We start from the raw sequence: 24,407 nt of genomic DNA on the forward strand, positions 1-24,407 counted from the left end.
GTGAGCAATCTCATCAATACAAACAAAACTCCTCATGCTCGATGCTGCTCTTGTGCAAAAGCGTCTCAGCTTCTGGCTGAGAGGCAGAATACACTAAAATTTTTCCATTACGGTTACATCAGTTGACATCTCTCGTGGAGGAAACCATCCTTCTTTTGACTTCCATGCTGAATAGCACAGTACACGGAACACCCAGAAGAAACCTGTGTAAGCTGCAGGCTTGTCTTCAACTACTCAACCATCCTACACTAAAATAAAATGCTTTTAACAGGTAAAGTTAAACAAAGTAATAATGAAACCCAGTTGGTAAGAAATCATCGATTATTAAGAAATACTTCAGTGAGCAGTGAACACACTGGTCTAAGAAGTGCGTTAGGCAAATGTTCATTTTTCTGGGTGATAATGCGATGGGCACTGGCATTAATATTCGGCATCACCTGAAGTGACAAACTGACAATACCCTTTTGTTCTCCAGCTGAAAGCAATCAAACAGACCCAAGTCCTAGTCGACCAGTAAGTTTGCAGGTGTTAATATCAAAAAAGACTAACCTTTAGCCCTTCTACTTCGCTTTCCAACTGTTTAGAGTACTGTTCACTCCTCTCTCGCAATTTCCTGTCTTTGGATGCCTCAGCAGCTGCGGCTTCAGCTTGGACTTCCAGCTACAAAAGTACATACGTTTTTAATAGGTAGGATTCTTCAATTTTTTATTTTTTTTTCAAAATCTATCGATTGTTTTCAATATAAGAGATAAATCTTCAGCACTAAACCGGACACTTCAAAATCTTAGAAAACAAAGCCGGTACCGTTTGAAAGAACAATCAAAGAGTTAAAGATTTACAGATAACAGAAAAAAATTACTTGGTCAGAAAACCTTACATATAACTACTATTTCATAGATTCTTAACAGTCTTCTCACCACTTACTTCTTTTTTAAGTCTCTCTGTTCTGCGTAACTCTTGCCTTAAACTTTCTACTTTTTGCATCACCACTTCCATTTCTTCCTCCTTATCTCGGAGCTGGCGGGCAAGCTTTTGTTTTTGAGAGTGCAAGTCTGTCAGCCGCTCGTTCATCTCTGAGAACTCCTGCATTGCCAATTTCCGCTGGCTGTGGGCATCTTTCAGCTCTTTGGCTTGGGATTTTAATCTGTCACTAGACTCTGCCAGTTCCTACAGTTTAAAAAAAGAATTAAGTAATAAACCTAGAAAGCTGCAAGGCCACTTCTTGTCTTTGGATGCGCATCTAACACCTTCTCCAGAGTGAATAAAAGCTATAGATTCATTGCTTTTCATGAATGCATCCACTATACAGACTGTGTACCTCTATAAACAAGGAAAAAGGCCAGGTCTTACACTACTGAAGTTAGTAAAACTGCATAAACATAAACCAAGTCAGAATTTACTCTGTTATTATAGGTTAAAAACAAAGGTTTTCAAGCACTTGCATTAAAATATAAAAATACCTTGCTTTCTTAATTAAAAATGTCATTAGCATAGTTTTTCAAGAACTACTTAAATGAATAAAAAGAACAGCACTTATCTCAACTGCTAAAAGATTAACAAAAGGTTTTGCATTAATTGAGTGGAAAACTCTGCTCTATGAAAATTTTTACTTTAGAAGGTTTTGAAAACTGACCTGCAATGGCGAGTAGGATTTCCACACACTGTACCATAATATCAAAAATTACAGAGAGTTTCAGGCAACAAAACACTGCAGTGATGAACAGCAATATATGATAATTATTCTTGTAAAAGAACCCACTAAAATAACACTGCTGGTGCTAACTCTCCAGCACTAGACCTTCACAAAGCTCGTTGTGTCCTAAATCTGTGCTACTACACTACAACTGAGGGACCACAACAGTTTAAATGGTTTAATGATGTTCAGCCAAACCAGAGCAGAACAAAGCAGCAAGGAAAAGCAAGTCTGAGGATGGAAAGAAGAACAGCAGGAGGTATTAATTTTTGGCACTCTTGACATCTATACAAATTTAAAAGCATTTCCTAAGGCTGTTAAAAAGAAGTCCAAATGGCTACAAGTTGTTTTAGAAGAGAGATGGTCCTTCCTGGACAAACTGGCAGCTTTCAAGTTTTTAAGAGCTTTAAGGGTTAAAAGAAACAGGGTTAAATACAGATGGCACATTGAGTGTGGACTCTAAAATACTGGGTCAATATAATCATGATGGGAAACAGGCTAATGTATTTCACACCTGATTACAGGTTGATTTAACCACAAAATCAAAAAAGAGCCATGAAAAACAGTACGCTATAAATAAGAAAACAAGGGATTAGGGAGACAGAGAAGAAGAAATAAACCCCAGTATTCTTTAACTATAGTTACTTGAAATTACTTTGGAATCTTTATATTTGGGCAATTTTTCACATCTCTCTTCTGGAAACACTTCTGCAACACAGCCTTAATACCATATTCCTAACATTTTTTCTGTGCTACAGTCTCATCCATACTTCAGATTAAATTAGTTGTCTGGAACAGTTCTCCTCTACTCTGTCTTCTTAACCACTACCTTAATCTCAAGCCATAATCCCTTCTTTGCAGCCACCATGCAATTTGGATCATGAAGTTCGTCACTATCTGGAAGCAGTAACCTAGGACCACCCAACAATCGTACATACAACGCGTTAAACAATGTCCTTGTCTTCAAAAAAAGAGGCAGAAAGCAAAGTAGGTCAACGCTACACATTTGTTGTCTGCTCATTAATTTTACACTTGAAAGTTTTTTCAAGTAAAATGAACAAAAATAAAATAGTCTTTAGGGTTTAGAAGAGTTGCTGACAAAATGCTTTTACCTTATTAAGATCTTCCCTCTCTTGCTTCAGCGTTCTGACCTGTTTCTCAAAAGCCTTTATTTGTCTGGAAGCATCATCCAACTCCCGCCTTGCAGTGCTGGCCTCCTCAAGTTGCTGTTCCAGCTGGCCAGAATCTAGAAAAAGCAACAGACTTCTAAATATGTTAAGGAAAAAAACCCAGTATTCTAGAATAGCATAGTCTAAGCTGCCTGAAGCCCCTTCAGTATTTGTTCTGAATTCCATTTAATCACAAAAATATTGCAATTCTTATCTAGGTTGTTTCAACTGCCATTATCTGCTTTTAAGAGAAGAGAATAAAAGGTCACAGCTCGCTGCAAAACAACATGAAAAACAATAACAACTTGTCTTTTCACATTATAATCATCACGCACTATACACAATTCTGTAATGTATGCTTTAACATGACCTATACATTTGACTTTTATGCACTGTGATGTAATATATAACGCATCTTTTATTAAACTGCAATTCCAAACAGTCTCCCTCCTCTCCCAAAATTCCCCCATAAAGAAATAGTAAAAGTAATGGGTCACTCAAGAGCTGGCAAATGTTCTCCTCTTGATACACTTAAAATTAACTTCAGGCAATCTTACTTACTTCTAGTGTGAAAACCACTTGTGTTTATGTGATCTGCTTTATTACTACTATAAATACAGGAAAACTATTACAGTCAGTCTCTTGCCAACTGTCAGTTATACAATGACAGTACATTTCTACGCCACAGCTAAATAATTTCATATACATAAGCTCAAATGCTACAACATGAAAAGTTGCTGTAAAATACAACTGAAAATTTCTAGCCAGTGGATGCTTTTTTTCCCTTCTAGTCCTTCACTTAAAAACAAGAATTTAAAGAAAGATATATATATATATGAAGGTAGCTTAATTCCAAGTTCTAGGAAATCACTGGACATTTTGCCTTTGATTCCAGTTGTGGCAGGTCTTCAGGCCGTATGTATTTACCCACAGAACAGGAACCCATCTATACTCTTAAGAAGAGCCTTTTACTACATTTTCATAAATGCAACTCTAAAACACTGGCTCTTGGAGAAAGAAAATATAAAAACACATACATTTCTAAGAGCTGTAATTTCTGAAACACAAGAATTTTATAAGCAAGTGAATACCCTTAGCTTATACCCAGACAAATATTCACTGTTGTTTTAATTCATTGACTCTTGTTTAAAAATTTAAAAGAATGCATTTAAATAAAAGATGTAGCTCAAAGCCAGAAATTATTAACTGCCTCCCTTATGTAGTCTGCTGTGAAGTCACCAGCAAAAAGAAAGTTTATATATGGCTCCGCTGAGCCAAGATAAATCTCTCTTCCGTGCATGAACTACTTTGTTCCACAGCTCTGTTTTCTTCTTCCATCTCTGCCCTTTACATATTTGGCAATATTAAAGATTCCTCAAAGTTTTCTCCTATGTAACTTAGTGAACAAAAATTATAACTTTGACCTCAAAAATTGAAAGCATATGCTAGCTTGTCATTTCCTGGAAAACCAGATAGACAAGAAAAACGTAGTTTTTCTAAGGCCCTCCCGGTGACACTCCTGAATTTGACACAATTTTGTGCTCATTTTTTACTACCTTTTTAAGCAGGTGTTTACACTTGCAGCTCCAGAACAGGCAGTAAAACAGGTTAAAGAATATAACCAAAAGCTAGTTGTGACATATATGTAGGAAATGGTAATTTTCCATCTAATCACCCTGGTTGTTGCTAAGATTTTAGCTAATATATGCAAACACTCACTGTAGGATGTTATTACATTACATTTAATTGCCCAAGAGATGAGCCCAAAGCAAAGATCAGCTCTGCACCTGAACCTTCTTAAAGTTCATCAGAACTAGATTTGGAAATTTAGGTATTTTAAACGCCACCCAGAAAACCCGGAACTGGCTTCCCTAAATTTGGAAGCATTCAGACATGATCATCATCTGGTTTCTGCCTGTTTTCTGTCATTAATTTAATTTTAAAATCTATCTAACAAAGTAACAAATCAAGTAAAATACAACATTCCCTTTTTTCAATTTTATTGAATTAGCTTTTATTAGTTACAACTCAAGGCACAACTGAGTGTCTTCTAACTAATGGCTTTATTGTGGGCCAGACAAGTCATGAAGTCATTCAAGTATATACTTGGGAAAGTTTTTTGGTGACTGGGGATGGCTTAGACAACTCTAACTATTCCTCATTTGATCACATTATTCACTTCCAACTCAAACAACAAAGCATATCTCGTATCCAGGAATACAAATACAAATATATATGTGGCATGAAAAAGAAAATTCTTAATGGGTATTTAAGGGAAAACCTTCTCAATATTAACCAGACATTGACTACTTTTAAATTTGATATCAGTTGTGTTGGGGAATGTTCCCACACCTTTTCTATGTGGTTTTTTTTTCATTACCAAAAGATGAGAGTAATACCTTCAGCAATGAATTAAAATCTAAGTTGCAACTCAGTAGTCAAGAATACAATTTAAAGCTGATTTTTGCCTCGGTCTTCACTGGCAAGGGCTCTAACCACACTGCCCAAGTCATGGAAGGCAAAAACAAGGGCTCTGCGAATGAAGAACTGCCCACAGTAGGAGAAGATCAGGTTCGAGACCTCTTAAGGAACCTGAAGGTGCATAAGTCCATGGGACCTGACGAAATCCACCCACGGGTCCTGAGGGAGCTGGCGGACGAAGGTGCTAAGCCGCTTTCCATCATATTTGAGAAATCATGGCATTCTGGGGAAGTTCCTGCTGACTGGAAAAAGGGGAACATAACCCCGATATTCAAAAAAGGAAAAAAAGAAGACCCAGGGAACTATAGGACAGTCAGCCTCACCTCTGTGCCTGGCAAGATCATGGAGTAGATCCTCCTGGAATCTCTGCTAAGGCATGTGGAAAATAAGGAGGTGATTGGAGACAGCCAACATAGCTTCACCAAGGGCAAATCGTGCCTGACAAATTTGGTGGCCTTTTACGACACTGCCACAGACTTGGTGGACAAGGGCAGAGCAACAGACGTCATCTACCTGGAATTATGCAAAGCCTTTGACACTGTCCTGCATGACATCCTGGTCTCAAAACTGGAAAGTCATGGATTTGATGGATGGACCACTCGGTGGATAAGGAACTGTCTGGATGGCTGCACTCAAAGGGTTGTGGTCAACGGCTCCATGTCCAAGTGGCGGCCGGTGACGAGTAGTGTTCCTCAGGGGTCGGTACTGGGACCAGTGCTATTTAACATCTTTGTTGGAGACATGGACAGTGGGATAGAGTGCACCCTCAGCAAGTTTGCCGACAACACCAAGCTCAGTGGCGCGGTCGACACACTGGAGGGAAGGGATGCCATCCAGAGGGACCTGGACAGGCTTGAGAGGTGGGCTCGTGCAAATCGCATGAAGTTCAACCAAGCCAAGTGCAGGGGGACGCCCTTGCACCTGGGACGTGGCAATCTCAGGCACAAATACAGGTTGGGCGGAGAATAGCTGGAAAGCAGCCCTGAGGAGGACTTGGTGCTCGTGGATGAGAAGCTCAACATGACCCGGCAGTGCGCACTGACAATCCAGAAAGCCAACCGCATCCTGGGCTGCATCAAAAGAAGTGCGGCCAGTAGGTCGCGGGAGGTGATTTTGCCCCTGTACTCTGCTCTCGTGAGATCCCACCTGGAATACTGTGTCCAGCTTTGGAGTCCCCAACACAGGAAGGACATGGACCTGTTGGAACGGGTCCAGCAGAGGGCCACGAAGATGATCAGAGGGATGGAGCACCTCTCCTATGAAGACAGGCTGAGAGAGCTGGGGTTGTTCAGCCTGGAGAAGAGAAGGCTCCAGGGAGACCTTATAACAGCCTACCAAATATCTGAAGGGGGCCTACAGGAGAGGCGGAGAGGGACTCTTGATCAGGAAGTGTAGTGACAGGACAAGGGGTAACAGTTTTAAATTGGAAGAGGGGAGATTAAGATGCGATCTCAGGAAAAAATTCTTTCCTGTGAGGGTGGTGAGGCACTGGAACAGGTTGCCCAGAGAAGCTGTAGATGCCCCAACCCTGGAAGTGTTTAAGGCCAGGCTGGATGGGGCTTTGAGCAACCTGGTCTAGTGGGCCTAGTGGGGGTTGGAGCTCGATGATCTTTAAGGTCCCTTCCAACTCTAACCATTCTATGTTTCTGATGCTTTTCTACAAAGGGCTGGTACCATTCAAAAGCTACTCTTGTAGAGGTTGCTTTTCAGTGGTCTCAAAGAGCCAAAACCAGATTGAACAGAGGTTTCTGATTGCGTTGTCTTTTTCCTCATTACAGCAGCAAATGGAGGGACATTTGGCTCGAGAGAAACTTCACAAACCCCTTTGTCCTGACACAGTGCCCACACGGCATCACGCAAAGCAGAGTGATCCTCCCTGAGCTGGTTAAGCCACGCTCACATTCAAAAATAATGCTTATAGCACAATACAAAACTGCTGCCTCACACCAGAGCAGCTCTCCAGCTGCGTATCTCTAACAGAGTTTTTTCCAGACTACACAATTTTAACAGCATATAATCTGTGTGCTGGAGTCGGCAGTCGGTACATCGCATGCTCCTGCCAGAGTCTGAACACAACAACTAAAATGCCTGGAAGTTAAGTTCAAGTTATTCTTTCTGTGGGTGTCGCTGCTGGCATTCCTGACACCTTCAGGAACTGAATGAAGTCTTTTCACAAATACAAACCAGAACAAATCTTTTTTGTAGTTTCCTCCAACATTTCTCGCTGGTTTTTTTTTTCCCTATCCATAGGTAAGATATGAACATATAACAGAGACCCATCTACTGCTACTTGTGTCTAATTTTTCTCTGGCATCAAATGCAGATATTTTCCTATTTGGATGGACAAGAGGAATCAGATTTGCCCTTTCCATTTCATAGAATCATTCAGGTTGGAAAAGACCCTTGGGATCATCAAGTTGAACCATCTACCCTACTCTACAAAGTTCTTCCCTACACCATATCCCCCAACACCACATCTAAACGACTGTTAAACTCATCCAAGGATGGTGACTCAACCACCTCCCTGGACAGCCCGTTCCAGTGTCTGATCACTCTTACTGTGAAGAATTTCTTCCTAATGTCTAGTCTAAACCTACCCTGTTGCAACTTGAACCCATTCCCTCTTGTTCTATCGCTATTTGCTTGTGAGAAGAGACCAGCACCAACAGTTTTTCTATTTCTACATTTTTCTATTTCTACACATACAATTTCTACAGTTCTAGTCCTAATATCTCACAGTCTCTATCCATCTTGTTGATTTTCCTAAATAAGAAACATCTTGCTGTACTTCCTTTTCTTTCTCTGTGAAGATGCCTCTGCTCTCAAGATCCTATTTTGCAGAAATCGTTACGGAGCAGGGTAACAGCAGTCCTATGCTATGAACGACTAGAGAGAAAATTCCCTTTAACATAGTTCAGAGCATCAAATCCAAAATACTGAATATTAGTATTAGTAGTTTGCCTTTAAAGTAGGCTAAAACGGTATTAGCTAAACAGACAGAAAATTGGTTCACTAACAGCTATATTCAACACAGTGGGGCAATAAAAGCTCTCCCTCTGGAAGTTCTTAAAACATGAATTGTCCAAATCTGGGAGGCTAAGGCTGGAACAAAGGTGTATTTGGATATATCAGATTTCTTTGAATCTTTCTCTAAACATCTCCAGTAGCCTCTGTAAAGACACGGGATACTGGGCAAAGTAGATCCTTGCTTTTTGACTAGTTTGGCAGTTCTAAAGAAAGGCAGTATGACATTAATTAAAGAAATTCAACTCTTTATCTGCACAGATTTCAAAAGCACTTTTCGAACTTAAAGTACTGAGACACTTCATAGTCACATTTTTAGTTATCATAATATCTTTGTTAACTCTCAGAAGCAAAGGAATTAAATAGAAAGGAAATAAATGTTCAGTTTTGTAAGAAATGATAGCTCATTGACAGCAGAACTGAGAGGTGACTCTTTCCCCTCTCATCTCCCTTTCCTCGTAGGCTTCTATTGCCCACTTTGTGTTGATTTACTAGACAATAAGTCGATTAAATTCTCCGTATCTAGATAGTTCTTTCTTTAATTGAGTGATGTTAAAATCAATTAAAAGTCAAGAGACAGTCTGGGGCATGCAGAGATGGGCCACACAGCTGTGAGCAGGACCTGTTTTGGTGGCAGAGTTTAGTTTGGTCAATTCTGCCACTCATGGAACTGCAGCCTTATGGCCGGTGGTGTCCTCTCTCATGGAAAACACCCTTCACTACTCCCTGCCACTTGGAAAATGCAGTATCCCTGGTGCTTCATCCTCAAGGGCCATCTCCCAGACAACCCAAACTTTTCTAAAAGTACCATTTCAAGAAAATACCCAGAAACCCACATCTCCAGATTGAATTAGCTTTTACTCCACATTCAGTTGCAATGGACTAAGCAACAGCACACTATAAACATCTGGGGTTTCAAAGGAAACATAATCACATCTCACAAATTGGGCCCTTCCAAGGAAAATTCAACAGAAAATGAGATAATAAAAAATATCAATTGATGCTCAAACTGTAACAAATCATCTTTCCACCAAATGTTTTTAAGAATATTAAAAATGCTTGGCTGAAGTCTTCATCCCTCATGTTTACTGTAGTAAACAAGAAACAACGTCTGCCTGCCTTCCTTGCAGTTTATTCGCTCCATACCAGAGCACAGAGATGTACAAAGCAAGGAACGCTTAGATGTGCTACAGTGGCTCCGACTTCTGAAAGGACTGCAGTGACTTTTGATACTTCCAAAAATAACCAAATGTGTGTTCCATCTGCTCTTGCAGCACACGTTGCAGGAGGAAGGGGGGGAAATAAAAGGTAGTACTATGGAAACTGGTCATGGTTTCACATATTCTCAGGTAGAGCCTGATTCACACCCCTGTAAATTAGCAACACCACAATTTCAAACTGGTGGAACTTTACCACTAATAGTAAGAGCAGAAGTCACTGAAATCTTCCTTCTCCCTTACAGCTGGAATTACTGAAGTACTGAATATTAAGCTGAATTTGTAGAAAATGTTGAGCTACGAATGAAGATCAAGGGTGAAATGAGCAGTAAAAATAGACTGGAAGACTCTTTTAGAAAGTGAAGTAAAGCCAGCATTACATTACGAGAAAAAAATCTTGTCAAAATACAGCTTCCCATTGCAGTTTTTACATTAATATTTATAGCGTACCTGTTACCTGTTTCTTCAACTTTTCAATTTCTTCTTTCAAACTTTTAATTTCTAAATCTTTGCTTGCTGTTAGTGGGCCGTCCACTGTTGAATACTGCAGAGCCTGGACTGTCTGGGTGGACTCTAAAAAATGATGGAAGAGAGAGGGACAAATTGCATGCCTGACATGTGAGGAGGTCAAAAAGATTTTACTGATAAATTAAGACATCCCGAAAGGCTCTCCACTGAGGATTCTACAATTAATAATTTCCAACTACAAAGTGCCAGTTTTTCAGTAATTCAATTTTTCAGCTGGACAAACAAAGTTCTTAGAGATTTTAAGAATGAAATCTTTATGCCATAGGAACCAAGGCACACTGTGAACAAAGTTAGCATGTTGTAAGAAATTACATACGTGAGATATTTCAGGGATAAAGAGTAACAGAAGTTTAATTTGTCAACAGAAAAAATGAAGAGAATTCTTTTCTTCCTAGAAAACATTCCAGGAGGTATATTTATCTTTTTCCATAGTATAAACATAGCTTACAAAGATGCAAGCTAATCGACGACAAAAAAGTGATTGAATGATTTATTTTTTTAATGACTATACCTTGCAATTTTCTGCTAAGTTCAAGCTTTTCCTGTTCTAGGCGTCTTATTCTCCTCTCATAAGCTTCTGTTGCTAAACTATCCTCCAAAGTTCTTTGGATGCTGGCATCAAGATCCATGGAGGGTGGTCCAGCTGTCAGTCTTAGACAGCTGCGGTCTGAAAGCACACTGTAAAAAAAAACAGTACCGGATATTACAACAGGCTGCATTTAAAATAATTTACAAAAAAAAAAAATCTAACAACCAAGAAACAGTTGTTTAAATTGTGAATCACTAGCTAATTTATTATACAGTCAAATAACACCTTGTTAGTATGTGGTCATTAAAATCTGAATTCATTTTTACCCAGCATGACTGATCCCCTCAATGCATTTTTTTATTATATAAAAGTGAATGAACTCCTGATTAAAAATTATCATTATGGACAGTCCACACTAGTCAGATAGCAAAAAGCAACAATGTAGATAGTAAGGATGATTACAGTAACAGGGCTTTTTTTTTTTTATATAATTAATCAAGTTTCCCAAATACTTTAAAGACAGCAATTCACAACAACTGGTGTGAAATTACCACGTGACAACGAGAGCACGTACATATCAGAAATGCTGTGCCCTGATTCTGTGGATGCTCATGGACACATATCACTACTTATGCAAATAATCCTTTTGAAGTCTACAGGACATGGCACATAACCAGCAGTAAGCACATGTGTTTGCAAAAACATAGGTCTGGCTTTTCAATGGTTGTAAACATTCTATATTTATTTTTATAAATGAGCAAGGAGCATACATGGACTTCCTTGTTACTGTTTAATCCAGCAGAAGAGATGAACATGACATATATCACATTAATGTCAAATAACAACAGAAGTAGTTTTTAAAAAAAATTTCCATTCAGACTTCAAGAGTATCAAAGGACTAGAAATAAAACCATTTTTAAAGTCTAATAAGGTAAGTCTAGTGAGCTGGTTCCACACATCTGGTCTTAACTTTGTCATATGCAGTTGACTTTATATATTGTCTGAAAACCACCTTTCTCAACAAAATTCCTCTGAACACAGGTGCTGACCTTTAAATTCATGTAAATTTTACCTACAGAGAACTAATTCTTTCGGAGAGACGGCATTGTAGCTTATGGCCTAGCAAATTCCTCAATAAACCACATTCTTTGGTATCTGTTTGCAGTTGGTTTCAGAGACAGAAACTGAAGATAATACATAACCATCCTACAGACAATTTTGGAACTCTTAACTTACCAGCTACTTGTGTATGTGAAACCCACAAATGGTAAATGATGGCCAGAAAACGCAGTGTGTGACGGTGGAGGCATTGTTTCCTAGAAAAATAATAGGACAGTTGAGTAATATCCTACTGGACTTAAAAGATTTTCAAGTTTAACCAGATGTTAAGTGTTAGTGATAATATCATATTAATTACATTCACAGGTATACTTATCTACAGTCCAAATATGAAATGGCATCACCTAGATCTATGCATAATAGCATGCAATATACAAAAATACAGCATGCTGGTATAAAAAAGCTTTTCTAATTAAATAGGCTACCATTGGAGGAAAGCAGAGTATTACACATAATTAAAAGCCAATTTTCTCCTTATTTTTTCCAGGAAGCTCCTAGCACAAAGACTATCACCTTTTATTCCCTCCTCTGCTCCTCTATGCTATTTTCAGCAGGGCTTCCTGCCTGTAGAATTACCAAACGCCCCCCTCTGAGCAGGTTATCTCTGTTTGGAGAGAACAAGCATCAGACATTTACTAGAAAGAAGTAACACAACCAGGTTTTCTAATCCCATTAGTGCCTTCACCATTTCTTCCTTCATTGCTCCTTTTTCCTACCAAAGAATTACAAACCAAGACACATCTTTGAGCTTCTCCTCAGGCTAAAATAACTCTGTTGCTATATTATTTGAACCTCTACAAACTCATATTGCCTACCATAGGTCTAGGAAGCTCAGTGGAACTGAGATGCACAGGCAGTTTAGAAAACAAAAGCAAAAATGGTGAAAATGCTTCACCTCACATGTAAACAGAAGGTTTCTGCAACAGACACCCAAAAAAAAAGTATTTCCAAGGAGACAACACAAGGGATTCCTCTGATGCTGAGACCCTATCACCTGTCAAAGTCCCTGTTCATGAGCATAGAAACACTAAGGTTGTTAAAAATCAATAGTTGCAAAGCTTTTAAGCAAAGGCAAAATCATTTTCTTCTCACTAAGATTGTTCCTGAAGAAATGGCTGTAACATTTCCCCTGAATTTCCCAAAACTCAAGTCAGAAAACAAGCTGGAAAAATTTTAGTGGGAATGAACTGAATGGAATCTGACAGAGCTATGAACAATTAGAGCAGAGCACTACAATAAAATGCATTATGCAAACTTAGTACAAGCCTCAACAATGTTCTGCTAGAAATACTGTGTCTTGCAGACTAACTACATGTAAATATTTTAATTTTTGTAAGACATGGACACTAAGAACTTGTTACTGCAAATAACAGATGTATGTTTTAGTTAAATACGTGTGAAGTTACAATGCATTTGCAAAAGTGAACTGTGGTTATAGAATCATAGAATCACAGAATGGTTAGAGTTGGAAGGGACCTTAAAGATCATCCAGTTCCAACCCCACTGCCCTGGGCAGGGACACCTCCCACTAGACCAGGTTGCTCAAAGCCCCATCCAGCCTGGCCTTGAACACCTCCAGGGATGGGATCCTTACTCATATGTGTTTGAAGGATTCCCCCCACAGCTCTTCAAAGCAGCCCTTTGTTTTTTTACGCAGAACACAGTGAACACACTGAAATAAACTGCGTTTACATCTATTTTGTGGTGAAGTATACTACAAAAGTGGATTTGTCAAAATGTTAATTCTATACTTACAGAATTTTTTAAGCAATCATCATCCACATCGAAGTTTGAAGTATCAGTGGGGCTGCTGACTTCTGGGATGTAAGGTGCCTCACAGTTTCTAATGTTGTCCCAGTCAATCCCAGCAAAAAAGGGATGGTTCTTAAAGTCTTCTATCCCGTTTTGTCCAAGTCGATGCTCTCTGCTACAAATGAGCCTTCGGATGAGGTCCTTTGCACTTTCAGAGACATCTGTCACTTGAGCAGGGAACTGAAACCTCTCCTTAAAGATTAAAATAAGAGAAAATAGTTTATTACCAAGAAAAAGTTGGAAAATCACCCTTCTCAGTGAAAATCACTATGTAGAAAAAGAAATGTGCAACTACTCTGGTTCTTACATATATCCAATAAGGTTTCTAGGAAAAAGACTTCCCCAAAGGACAGAAACTACTGAATTTTTTTTTGCCTCTTATTTTTTCCTCTTTATTTAAATTTCTCATACACTGTTGAATTTTACAGCTACCTCCATGTGGAAGAACATTTAAGAACCTTCTGCATAAGCCAACCAATGGACCCCGCCAGAAGGAAGTAACGCAGAAAGAGTGATGTAATGTAGCCAAGATTCACTTCACAGAGTGATCTAACAGTCGTGTTTCCAAATCCAGATTTTTAGGTTTGAACCGCTTTATCCTAAAGCAAAGCCATCTGCAATCCATAACCATAAACTTACTATATGGAAACATATTTTTTTGTTCTACGTTTATGAACATTAATATAATTAGTACATAAAAACTAAAAATAAAAATTATTTTTGAATAAGCTTTCCAGTTACCCTATTACTTATTAAAAATTAGCTTAGAGAGAGACAGAAAGAGAAAGTGCACTAACTTTGTGGTTCATTATTTTCCCATAGGTCTCCACCAAGGACTCAGCATAAAAGGGCGTTTCTCCATAAAGCATTTCATACATGCAAACGCCGAGGGACCACCAGTCACACTCGGGCCCATACTTCCCTTTTCCATCTTCCATGGCCTGCAAGATCTCTGGCGAGATGTAGTCTGGTGTCCCAACTGCCACTGAAGATTGGACCTGCAGGAGTTACATTTCCAGGACTCAAATCAACTTCCATCGTTACAGACACTGTTGTTTGTGGCACTGTGCATGTATATATACATTTAGCCTAGTGTTCTGGTTATAAAAATAGCAGCTGAACACACTAAAAAGCTTCTAAATTCATAAAGAAATATGTAAGCATCCAAGGCATTACATTAACAGGCATCCCAATAACTTACTTCTGCTCAACTCTTACAAATATTTAATACCAGGGAAAGTAGAAAACTGTGAGTTCTTTGGCTTACAGTTGTTATTAAGTAATTATAGATTAGGTAAGCACACATATTAACTCAAATGCTTTGTAACACTCTGGGATGTGATTAACACACTGGAATTACATTCTAGTCACACCTACTATATACTGTGCAAGTTTAAATATACTACTAAAATATAATGATATGCTAATTGTATCTCATCCTGCTTACACTAAAGCTTACATTTTCAATAAAGATTAGAGCTCAGAGCTCAAAACTGAGAGATTCATAGTTCATCAACAAACACCTACTCAGTACTGATAGTGCCGTTTCTCTTCATTTATTCATGAGTTGACTATACGCATCTAAAAAGCTTTGAATATACAGTAATTCCAAGCAAAGTGTAGTCAAGTTTTGAACCAAGGACAGTCACATTCCAATACCACTACAATTCCATTTCACTTGACATAAGGCACCTTTTCTCTTTATTAGCACACATTTTAGCAGCTAGCAAAGGACTGAAGGAAAGGTGTTTAGGAATATATCACTCTTTCTAATTTACCGTTCCATCTTCCATCAGTTTCAGACAAGAACCAAAATCTGCTAATCGAATATGTCCATTCATATCCATCAAAATGTTGTCTGGTTTAATATCCCTGCAAATAAAACACATTTCAGAATTAGTACAAAAATGTATGCAAAAATAGTCCAAGCATTAACTATGCAACACCGTCATCACTCAAACCCAGCAAGAGATCAGAAGATGGAAAACAATCACTCATCGTATGATGAAATTTGCACCAGGCACATTTCATGGCAGGGGCTGTGGATCAAATCGTATCATGCCTGTTAATTTTAGTAAGAATTAGAAAGCATCTATGCTCTCTAAGTTACCAGAGGCAGATTTGTCCAACTTGCAAACTAAGTTCCAATGTTGAAACTTCTTTCCGTTAAGTACAGTTATTAGAAATACCCATCGAGCTACACTTTTGAAATACGTGATGTTATTATATTCTTACTCTAACCTTAGCTATTATATTCAAAAGGTAAACTACAAGCATATGAATGAAGTATTACAAATACTTACTCAATGAACAGCCGTTTATAAGACGTAAGATCAAACCCCCTAAAACAAACTAAAATCAAGTGAAGCCCTGACTTTGTTTCATTCCCCGGGCAACTTAAAAATGAATGTCATTAATTGGTTTGCAAATTTTAATATATTCACAAGCTAAGATATTCACATTGCACATGAGAGTAAGGCTTTGTTGGCTTTGGGATGTTTTTTTTTTTAACAAAGACTGAGTTATAAATTACGTTTATTGAGAATTTATAAAGGCCAAAAAATAACCACACCTTGAACAACACTACAGAAGCAATAGCATGAAGGTGTCACACTGTTATACACCAAGTGACAATTAATATGGTAGTAATATGTTGTTTTGAAGAAACAAAATGTTACCCAAAGACAGAAAGGCTGCGGCCCCTGGTGAAAACAAATTGTAACCACCTTCCCAACATCCAGAAACATTTACAAAACAAAAAGCAAATGCTACTTAAGAAATCATACTTTTGCAGCTCACAACTGAGCATATGGACAAGTCTTTACAAAGTAAATCATAAAAATTAACTGAGTCCATTCTCTAAATAACATTCTTCCACTTGAGTTTTGCTGACAGTGAATATTCCAAAGAGTTGCAACCTCCAGATTGAGATAATTTTGTTTATTTTACATTCACCCACCAAAAACATTCCTTAAACATGTTCCTAAATAAAAACAAACACATGCTATTGAGACCTCCGGAATTATAACTTCAGTTTTAAACACTTTGCAAAAACGTGCACCTAAAAATCAAGTTCCTCTTAGAAGCTGGACCTAGTTCAAGCGAAACAAAAACATGAGTCACCCTTGAGGCTCCATTTATCCATATTCTATCTTTTAATATATTCGCAAGAGAAATAATAATAGCAATAATCATCATCATCCCAACCTCCCCCATTCAATCTCACGAAATAGCAGAAAACATGAAAAACATGAAAAATCACACTCTGTTGTCAACACTCTGCAAAACCAAACTTGCAAAACAACATTAAGAGCACTCAGAGGAACAAGTATTTCTTGCAAAGCAAAGTTTGTAAGGCTCAGTAATAACTTCATAAGAACAATTTTTATAGTTAAGGAGAAGAAAAAAAAAGAGACCAACTTAATGCATACAAATTCTTTACAGCTCTTGTAACAGAAGGTATGGGTTAGGAACAACTGGTCTGAATTCAACTGAACTGGGTTAATAAAAGACAATTTGGAAGACAGGAATTGCTGGCATCTGCAGAGCAGAGAGGGCTCTAAGCAAAGGAAAAGTTAAAAAAATTATGAGCCCCAGAGGGGAAGAAGGAAGGGGAGTAATTATTGCCAGTGTAACTGAGGAGTTTGAAGGTAGTGATTATGGGGAAAAAGAATATGTCATAAACACACATCTCTACTGAGCCCATAGTTGTTACATTCCATTAGACTGTTAGATTCCATTAGAACTATGAGGTTTGTTCCAGGTCTTTGTTTGAATGACAGTTGGTGATTCTCCTTTGGTGATCAGAACTGATTGTGCTCCTGTTCTAAACAGAGCACGGTCTCCCTCCTTCCCATCCACTCCACATTCGCTGGCTTATGCCTGTTTCCTCACCGTATGAACTTGTTCCCTCCTCCCATACTTCCATCTTGGCCACAGTTTTATTCCCATTACCCCCTGCCTCCCAGGCTCATCTCAAAAGTGGAGATGTCCAACCCTCCACAGCCTGTCAAACACAAGTCTCCTCCCCTTTTGTCTCCTTTCACTCTCAGCTGCTTCACTCCTAAGTCCCGGTCCCCCTGTACATATACATTTAACCAATGTTTTTTTCTCCCATCTCAGGAACAGTCAGTATTTCCCCATTGTCACCTCCCAGATTCCCTTCCCATTGGATTCCTACTCCTCTAATCCATACTATCCTCTTCCTCATGTCCAATTTTTGTTCTGTTGCACAGGAACCCTCTTTGGCACCGAACGGAAGAGCACTACTAACAACAAACAGGCTCCACACTGTCTCCAGTGTCTATTTACCAACATCTCTCCAAACTGCAGGGAAGTCCCTTCATCCTGACAGCTCCGAAACAGCACAAAACTGCAGCACAAGAAAACTGTAAAGCATTCAGGGACCAAACTCTACATATGCTTCTTTGAAACTCGTAAGATCTCGCTTATTGGAGGGGAAATTATAACCTGAATATATCTAGGTGGGGGGCAGAAGAATGAAAGTATGTCCACGACTCAAGGAAGATTCTCTCCTGAATTTCAACAGTGCCTCCACATCCCAGAGCAGACGACTTTCTCACAGGACTTTTAAGAATTATTTTATTCATTTAAAATCGATACAGGAAAAGCAATGCATGTTTCTTGACCTTGCTCCTGGGAAGAGATGACGCTGCTTCAGGCAGATACTAAGGAAGGAAAATTCCAGACCAAGTAGCTAAAATCTGGCAAAAGTAATGAAAAGTTACACGGTTTAGTGAATAGACCACTGGCCTGAATCTCTGTAGATAAATTACTGGGTGATTGTGGGCAAACCATTTCAATGTCATCCAACAATTACGATGGTGCTCAGTCAAGCAACTAATATCATCTGCCTGGAAGGCTATGGAGGACTCTAATAAACTTTGTAATTAGTTCTCGAGAATATAAGAAGATCTGCTCACTTGAAATATGAAATAATAATTCAGTTTCAAGAAGTATAAGCCATTTGGAAGCCATTTTATGAACCAGATTTATAGTGGGAAGAAGTATTGAGCTGAGGGAATTGCTCTGATGCCACCATTGTGCCCTCTGGAACCCCTGAGTTCAACCAAGTCCCAGAGAGTTCAGCCCTATCCCTGCGAGGGGAGTCCCATGTGCCATGGGCACAGGGTGCCAGTTACACCTGGTACAAACCAAGCCAGTCCAAGTTCTTCAAATACACTCCACAGTGAGTTAGGGGAACACGGGCACCCAGCACACCCAAAGAAATACAAACCTTCCTTAAACCAACTTTATTGTGGCATTGCCACCTGGGGATGTGAACTGAGGAAACTGCTGTCCTGCTTTTTTTTTTCTCTTTTTTTAATGATTGCTGATAGCATCAGAGGAGCAAGAAGTCTGGACTAAATAAACTTTTTTAGAAACACATATGTCCATTTTAACCACGACTCCAACACAGAGTACAGGAAAACCTTCCATTTTCCTGAGCCACAGTGGCCTTGACTGGAGGAGAAAATAAGCACTGCACAGCAGCTCGGATGAAGTAATGCTCTTCTTCTTCTTGTTTTGCAGATTGTCATTATTTGCTTCTGTTCTGTGTGATAATGGAAACTTCATTTGCACAGAAAATGAGTGTGGAAGCTTATGAAAAAAATTTGAAAAATCTTTAATGAACCATTTTTCATAATTCTTCTTGGTTTAATTTGGGGAGCTGTTCTTCAGATTGGCACGTTTACCCGGATGACTTCATTCACCTCTCTTTAAAACAGTTTACTTTCTTAAGCCATAATTAAAACCCAAACATTTTACATACTAACTGTGTTAATATAAACACCATTCTGAAATGGGACTACAGCAGACATCTGGACTATTGCCATTCATTTTGATTTCTCTGTTAATGAGCCAGAGTAGAATTTCATTTGTTCAGTAAGACTCAAGAAAAAGTATTCCCTCTTGAGACATGCTAAATCCATAGCACATTCCAGCTGGAAAACAAACTAAAAAGAATTTTTAATACATGTGAAGGTATTCTTTTTTCCTGGATTCATTTCTGATGCTAAATGAAACTTTAGGAATCGTGAGGTCTTGCATATTGAAATTTGGACTCGACAACCTCCTTAAGTTCCTGCCAACTTGAACCATCTTCTTACGGTTTCAAAGTATACCTGTTCCTGAGGTTCATCTATGTCATTCTTTGAATCACTGAATCAATGTTACTTGCTTACGTGCAAGACCACATGGAGCTCCTCAGGTCTGCAGCACAGGAAACAGCAGATTGCAAAAGAATCTGAAGTTAATTTTGGTTTATGGGCAGCCTCATGGAGACAGGGGATGAGATAAACAGAAAGGAAGAACATCAAAAATAGAGTGACATTTAATGCAAGAACTGTGTATCAGACGATACCGAAGATTATGCCAGGGGACCAACTCACAGGCCCATGTATTTGAGTTTATGTGACAAAAACCCTTCTGGCATTAAAGATTTTGTGACCAGGAGGGATCCCTCTTCTTGGTAACTGTATAATTATGATGCAGAATATGCTCGCTTTGGTTACTCATTTGTAAAGTTTTTTGGTTTGTTTGTTTTTTGTTTGTTTTTTTTTTTTTTTTTAAAACCCAAAAATGATCAGGCAAAAATGGAGGAAAAGATGAGTCCTTCTCTGTAACTAACATCAAAAAAAGGTGGCATCTCTCAATATGTCCTTATTGGAATAAACATTTCAGATACTAATGGATTGTCCTCAAGAACCCAGCTGAGCTCTTAAAAAAGTAGCAGAACTGAAATGACCACAGAGGGGCTTATGTGGTTCTAAACTCCACAACTGGAACGTGAGCTGAGCCTGAAGGAAGAAATGGACCTGTGTGAAATCAAAGGAGCAATTCAATAGCTGAGCTACCAGTTTACCAATTATTCCTTTCTATCCAAGAAAAGGATAATTCAGAGAACAAATTTTTATCTCTAATGTGAACATTAGAGAAGCATGGAAATTCATTAATTTTCCTGAACAGGTCACATGCCCCAAGACACACTGTCCTTGAATAGTAAAAAACAAAGTGAATAGCTTACATTAAATTATTTTTCTGTGAAATCTTCACATGAACAGTATTTTTTTAATGCTACCGATGCAAATTAAAATACAAGCAGATGAGAAAAATAAATTAGTTTCAGGTGTAACTGCTGGCACAAAAAAGCTGATCCAGACAACTTATTACTAATTGAGGATTTCACAGCACATTATTTTCTCATTATACATGCAAGAGCATTCCCCATAAGTATAAATCAAAAGGTTAAAAGCAGACATCAATGGTTATAATTATCCACTCTTACAACAAGAAACGTCATCCTTTGCCAAGTTACCTACTCTAAAAAAACATAACCAAGATCTTACTGCCAGAACGCCTGGACTTTTTATCCAAAATTCCCTTCAGAACACAGGATTATCCTTAGTCAGGACAGAAATTTGGCAAACTCTTTGTTTCACTCCCTTCTGGTGTTTCAGGCAGACTTTTCTTCTATGCTCCTCTTCTCTTCGCACAGAAATGCTGCATCGGTGATAAAAAAAAATGAAGGCATTTGGTTTTGGCAGGACTCCAATGAAAGGAGGAGAAAATGTGGTGCCTGTGAAGTTTTTATTAAGGTATTCAATGATGCCATACTGACAGCCCACTTTAGATACGCAGAGGATCCTGGTCAATGGATGCAGTTTTTTCACAGTCAAACCTATGGACATTGATGTCCAGGAGCTTATTTCTATTTTCCATTACAGCGTCCTGGGTTATATCAAAGTCAAAGTTGCCATATTCTGCCAACTGCAGTTTATCTGAATTTCTAGTGAGCAGAACTGAAAATACGCTCCATCTGGCAGAAAGACCGATGTGCCCTGAGCCAAATTAGATCTGGACAGTCGGCGGTTATACTTTAGTAATCCCAAGAAGATAGGCTGCAGGAGATAGCTGCATGAGAGAACTGGAATATGTTCTACCTCATTAACCGAGCCTCTTATCAAGACTCTACGGTGCCTCCTCCTAAACAGACACTCCTCCACTCCTGGGTGGGAGCCAAAAAGTGCATATTTCAATTGAATTCAAAAATCATTTGAATAACTTTGATCACAACCTTATTATTTACATAGCACCCAAACAGTTGCATCATGTTTGTATATTAAACAAAACCTGCTTTATATAAAGCTGACAAACTAAAGCCTGCAACTGAAAAAGACATAGTAGCCTTGAAGTCAATAGGAATAGTCAAAGACTAAACACTTTAGGATTTAACAAGCAAAGCAACTACACGGAAAAAAATAAATGCTATAACGAATCTTATTTTAAAATTACAATGAGAAGGTTCAACTTTTTTTTTTCTTCTTAAATAGTATTTTAATACGTAAAACTCCCTTGTTTTCTCATGAACTCTTGATAATAAATCATTATGTATGTGTTGTTCCAGGAACACCCAGCAATTCACCTCTACGAAAAGAATCTCACTACTCTCAGCAGCAAGAGATTCATCTAAATCTCATTAAAGTCAGTGGACAGACTCCCATCAATTACTGGGAAACATCAACCAAACCAAGACAATAAAGGTTTTAGATCTGTGATATAGTCATTATTTATTGACCAGTGTGTGCAATTGTATATTTATATTGTTCCAAGTTTTATTCTTAATAATATTAAAAAACTAAATGAAAGACAGTACAGAGGTCAAGGTTTCATGTACTAGCTGCAGTACATGTGCTGCATGACAGACAGAATCACGTACCGAATCCAAATTTACGAAGTTTCAGACTACAGGTTCTGCCAAAGTGGATTTTTTTAATCTCTAATCCAGATTAAGAGAAATAACTTCTGCATCCACTAAAAAGAAGGTAATTACATTCCTCTTTTAAAACAAAGAACTTGCACTACAGAGTTGAAGTATACAATGCAAAATATATGAAGGTGAATTGTTATCCACAGTGAGTGTGGGCGACACAAGCAGCAATGAATTCAAATCCCAGTGAAAGATATTTGGATGACACATTAGAAAACACTTTCATAATGACAGTAGGAGACTGGAACAAACTCCTTAGGGAAATGTCACCATCTCCACCACTGTATTTTTTTTTTCATTTTTTTTTTTTAAGAACTGGTTAGACAAACACCTGTCAGGAGTGGTTTAGCTATAGTTTGATCTTGCCTTGCAGCAGCAGAAAAGTATTAGGTGACCTCTCCAAGTCCTCTCCCAGTCCTTTACAGTTTCATACTGCTCTTTAATTTCTGTCACTCAGACAAGTATTCTGGACACAACACAGTATTTACCTTAAGGTATCCGGTGTTCTTTATGAATTTCAAATGCTAATAAAGGAAATAATAACAAACAACAGAGAATGAGTACATCAGCCAACACATATACATCTTGAGTTTGTTCAGGCACCGATATTCATTCCTGAACACTTGAACTGAGAGCAGTTACCGCCTTATAAATATATGCTCCACCACATCATATTATAAAATGTCCTAGAATTAATTTACCTCAGAAAAATGTCTCCCTGTGGCCTTTGTGCATATGTATTTCCTTTCAAATAATGGATCTCTCAAATATGATAACAGTTCTAGAACAAGGATAATTATTTTTAAAAGCTGTTCGTATCCAATTTTTTTTCCTTCTTTTAAAAAAATAAATATAAGGGGTGATTTGAAAAATTCTTGTTGATAAAGGCTTGGCAGTTACATACTCCCTGTAGCTATTGCCTTTCATCTAAAATACTAATCAAGTGACAGAGCCAGATATTTGTGGCGAAACCCCTCACATCCAAGCTCGGCCCCTCGCTCAGTATTTTGAAGAGATGTCAGGGCAAAGTCACTTGCGATGTCTAAGGATTATTTCTATGGTCCTGTCAGCATTACAGACTAAAACCAGGAACACACTGTGTCATTTTATAAGTATCTTAAATTTAGTACCTTACAATGCTGATTTACAGATGTCATTTTAAACACCTATGAAATAAACATAAAAGAGCAGTACATATTATTAGAAAGACAATTCCTTAATGCAAACAGTCATGGACCTAAGGGAAAGTCTGATATCCAGTGCACCCTGAAACTGGTAAAAGTTCAAATAATAATAAAAAAAAAAAAGTAAGTTAATTGAAATAGTCTGCTACCAAACACTGGAACCATCAAAAAACCAAACAAATGCAAAAAGCAAAAAATGAACTGGCCTTCTACTAAAAAGCCAGAATATAGAAGGTAGTAACTGTCTTCAGGGTTGTCTCATACCTGAGTTATTCATATTAGACCAAAAAACTTGTAGGGACTCAAAAATAAAATTGGGCACACAAAGAATCGAACATTTGGATGTCTAATAATGCATCGATCTTGAACAAAATAGTATTGCTGAGTAAAAATTCATGCATAAAAACATGACAGCCTTGTACCATATTTCTTTTCAGGTAATTTTAATAGTTTCAAATAGCTTTTTATGCTGTTTTAGGATGCAAAATATTTGAGGCACAAGCATAAAAGTTTTGAAAGATGTGCAAACAAAATATGGGAGAGACAAGCAGGGAAGTTTTTTTATTATTTTTAGAAACAAAAGCCAATTTGGTTTGAGAAGTACAAATATCAGCATAGAAAATTAGTAAAAATTGCTACTAATTGAATGCCATTTGTAGAACTCAAGAAGGAGACAATGCTCAAGAAATTAGATAAGTGTTTCTTACATGAAACAAGGTAAGTTGTAACGTAACTATAGAACAATACTCATGGATCATTCTGGATCAACTTTGATCAATGAGTTATGGTTAATTTGAAAGGACGACTCAAAATCCAACTGGACACGGCACCTGGCGATCTGCTCTCATCGACTCTGCTCT

General features: G+C 38.1%; 1 protein-coding gene across 6 annotated transcripts in view; it reads right to left on the reverse strand.

Moving 5' to 3' along the window:
* Positions 1-24,407, reverse strand: part of CDC42BPA (CDC42 binding protein kinase alpha) — a 180,204-nt gene that overhangs the window by 64,131 nt on the left and 91,666 nt on the right. For all 6 annotated transcript variants that reach the window (XM_074167929.1, XM_074167928.1, XM_074167925.1 and 3 more), the window contains exons 6-14: positions 15,351-15,444; positions 14,370-14,570; positions 13,516-13,764; positions 11,878-11,957; positions 10,624-10,790; positions 10,035-10,157; positions 2,806-2,939; positions 925-1,167; positions 550-660 (exon numbers count right to left, since the gene is read on the reverse strand). In XM_074167929.1, the coding sequence (XP_074024030.1) occupies positions 550-660; positions 925-1,167; positions 2,806-2,939; positions 10,035-10,157; positions 10,624-10,790; positions 11,878-11,957; positions 13,516-13,764; positions 14,370-14,570; positions 15,351-15,444 (1,402 nt within the window). The remainder of the gene's footprint in view (positions 1-549; positions 661-924; positions 1,168-2,805; positions 2,940-10,034; positions 10,158-10,623; positions 10,791-11,877; positions 11,958-13,515; positions 13,765-14,369; positions 14,571-15,350; positions 15,445-24,407) is intronic.

This window comes from Numenius arquata, chromosome 2 (assembly GCF_964106895.1).
Source record: "Numenius arquata chromosome 2, bNumArq3.hap1.1, whole genome shotgun sequence".
Taxonomy (NCBI): Eukaryota; Metazoa; Chordata; class Aves; order Charadriiformes; family Scolopacidae; genus Numenius; species Numenius arquata.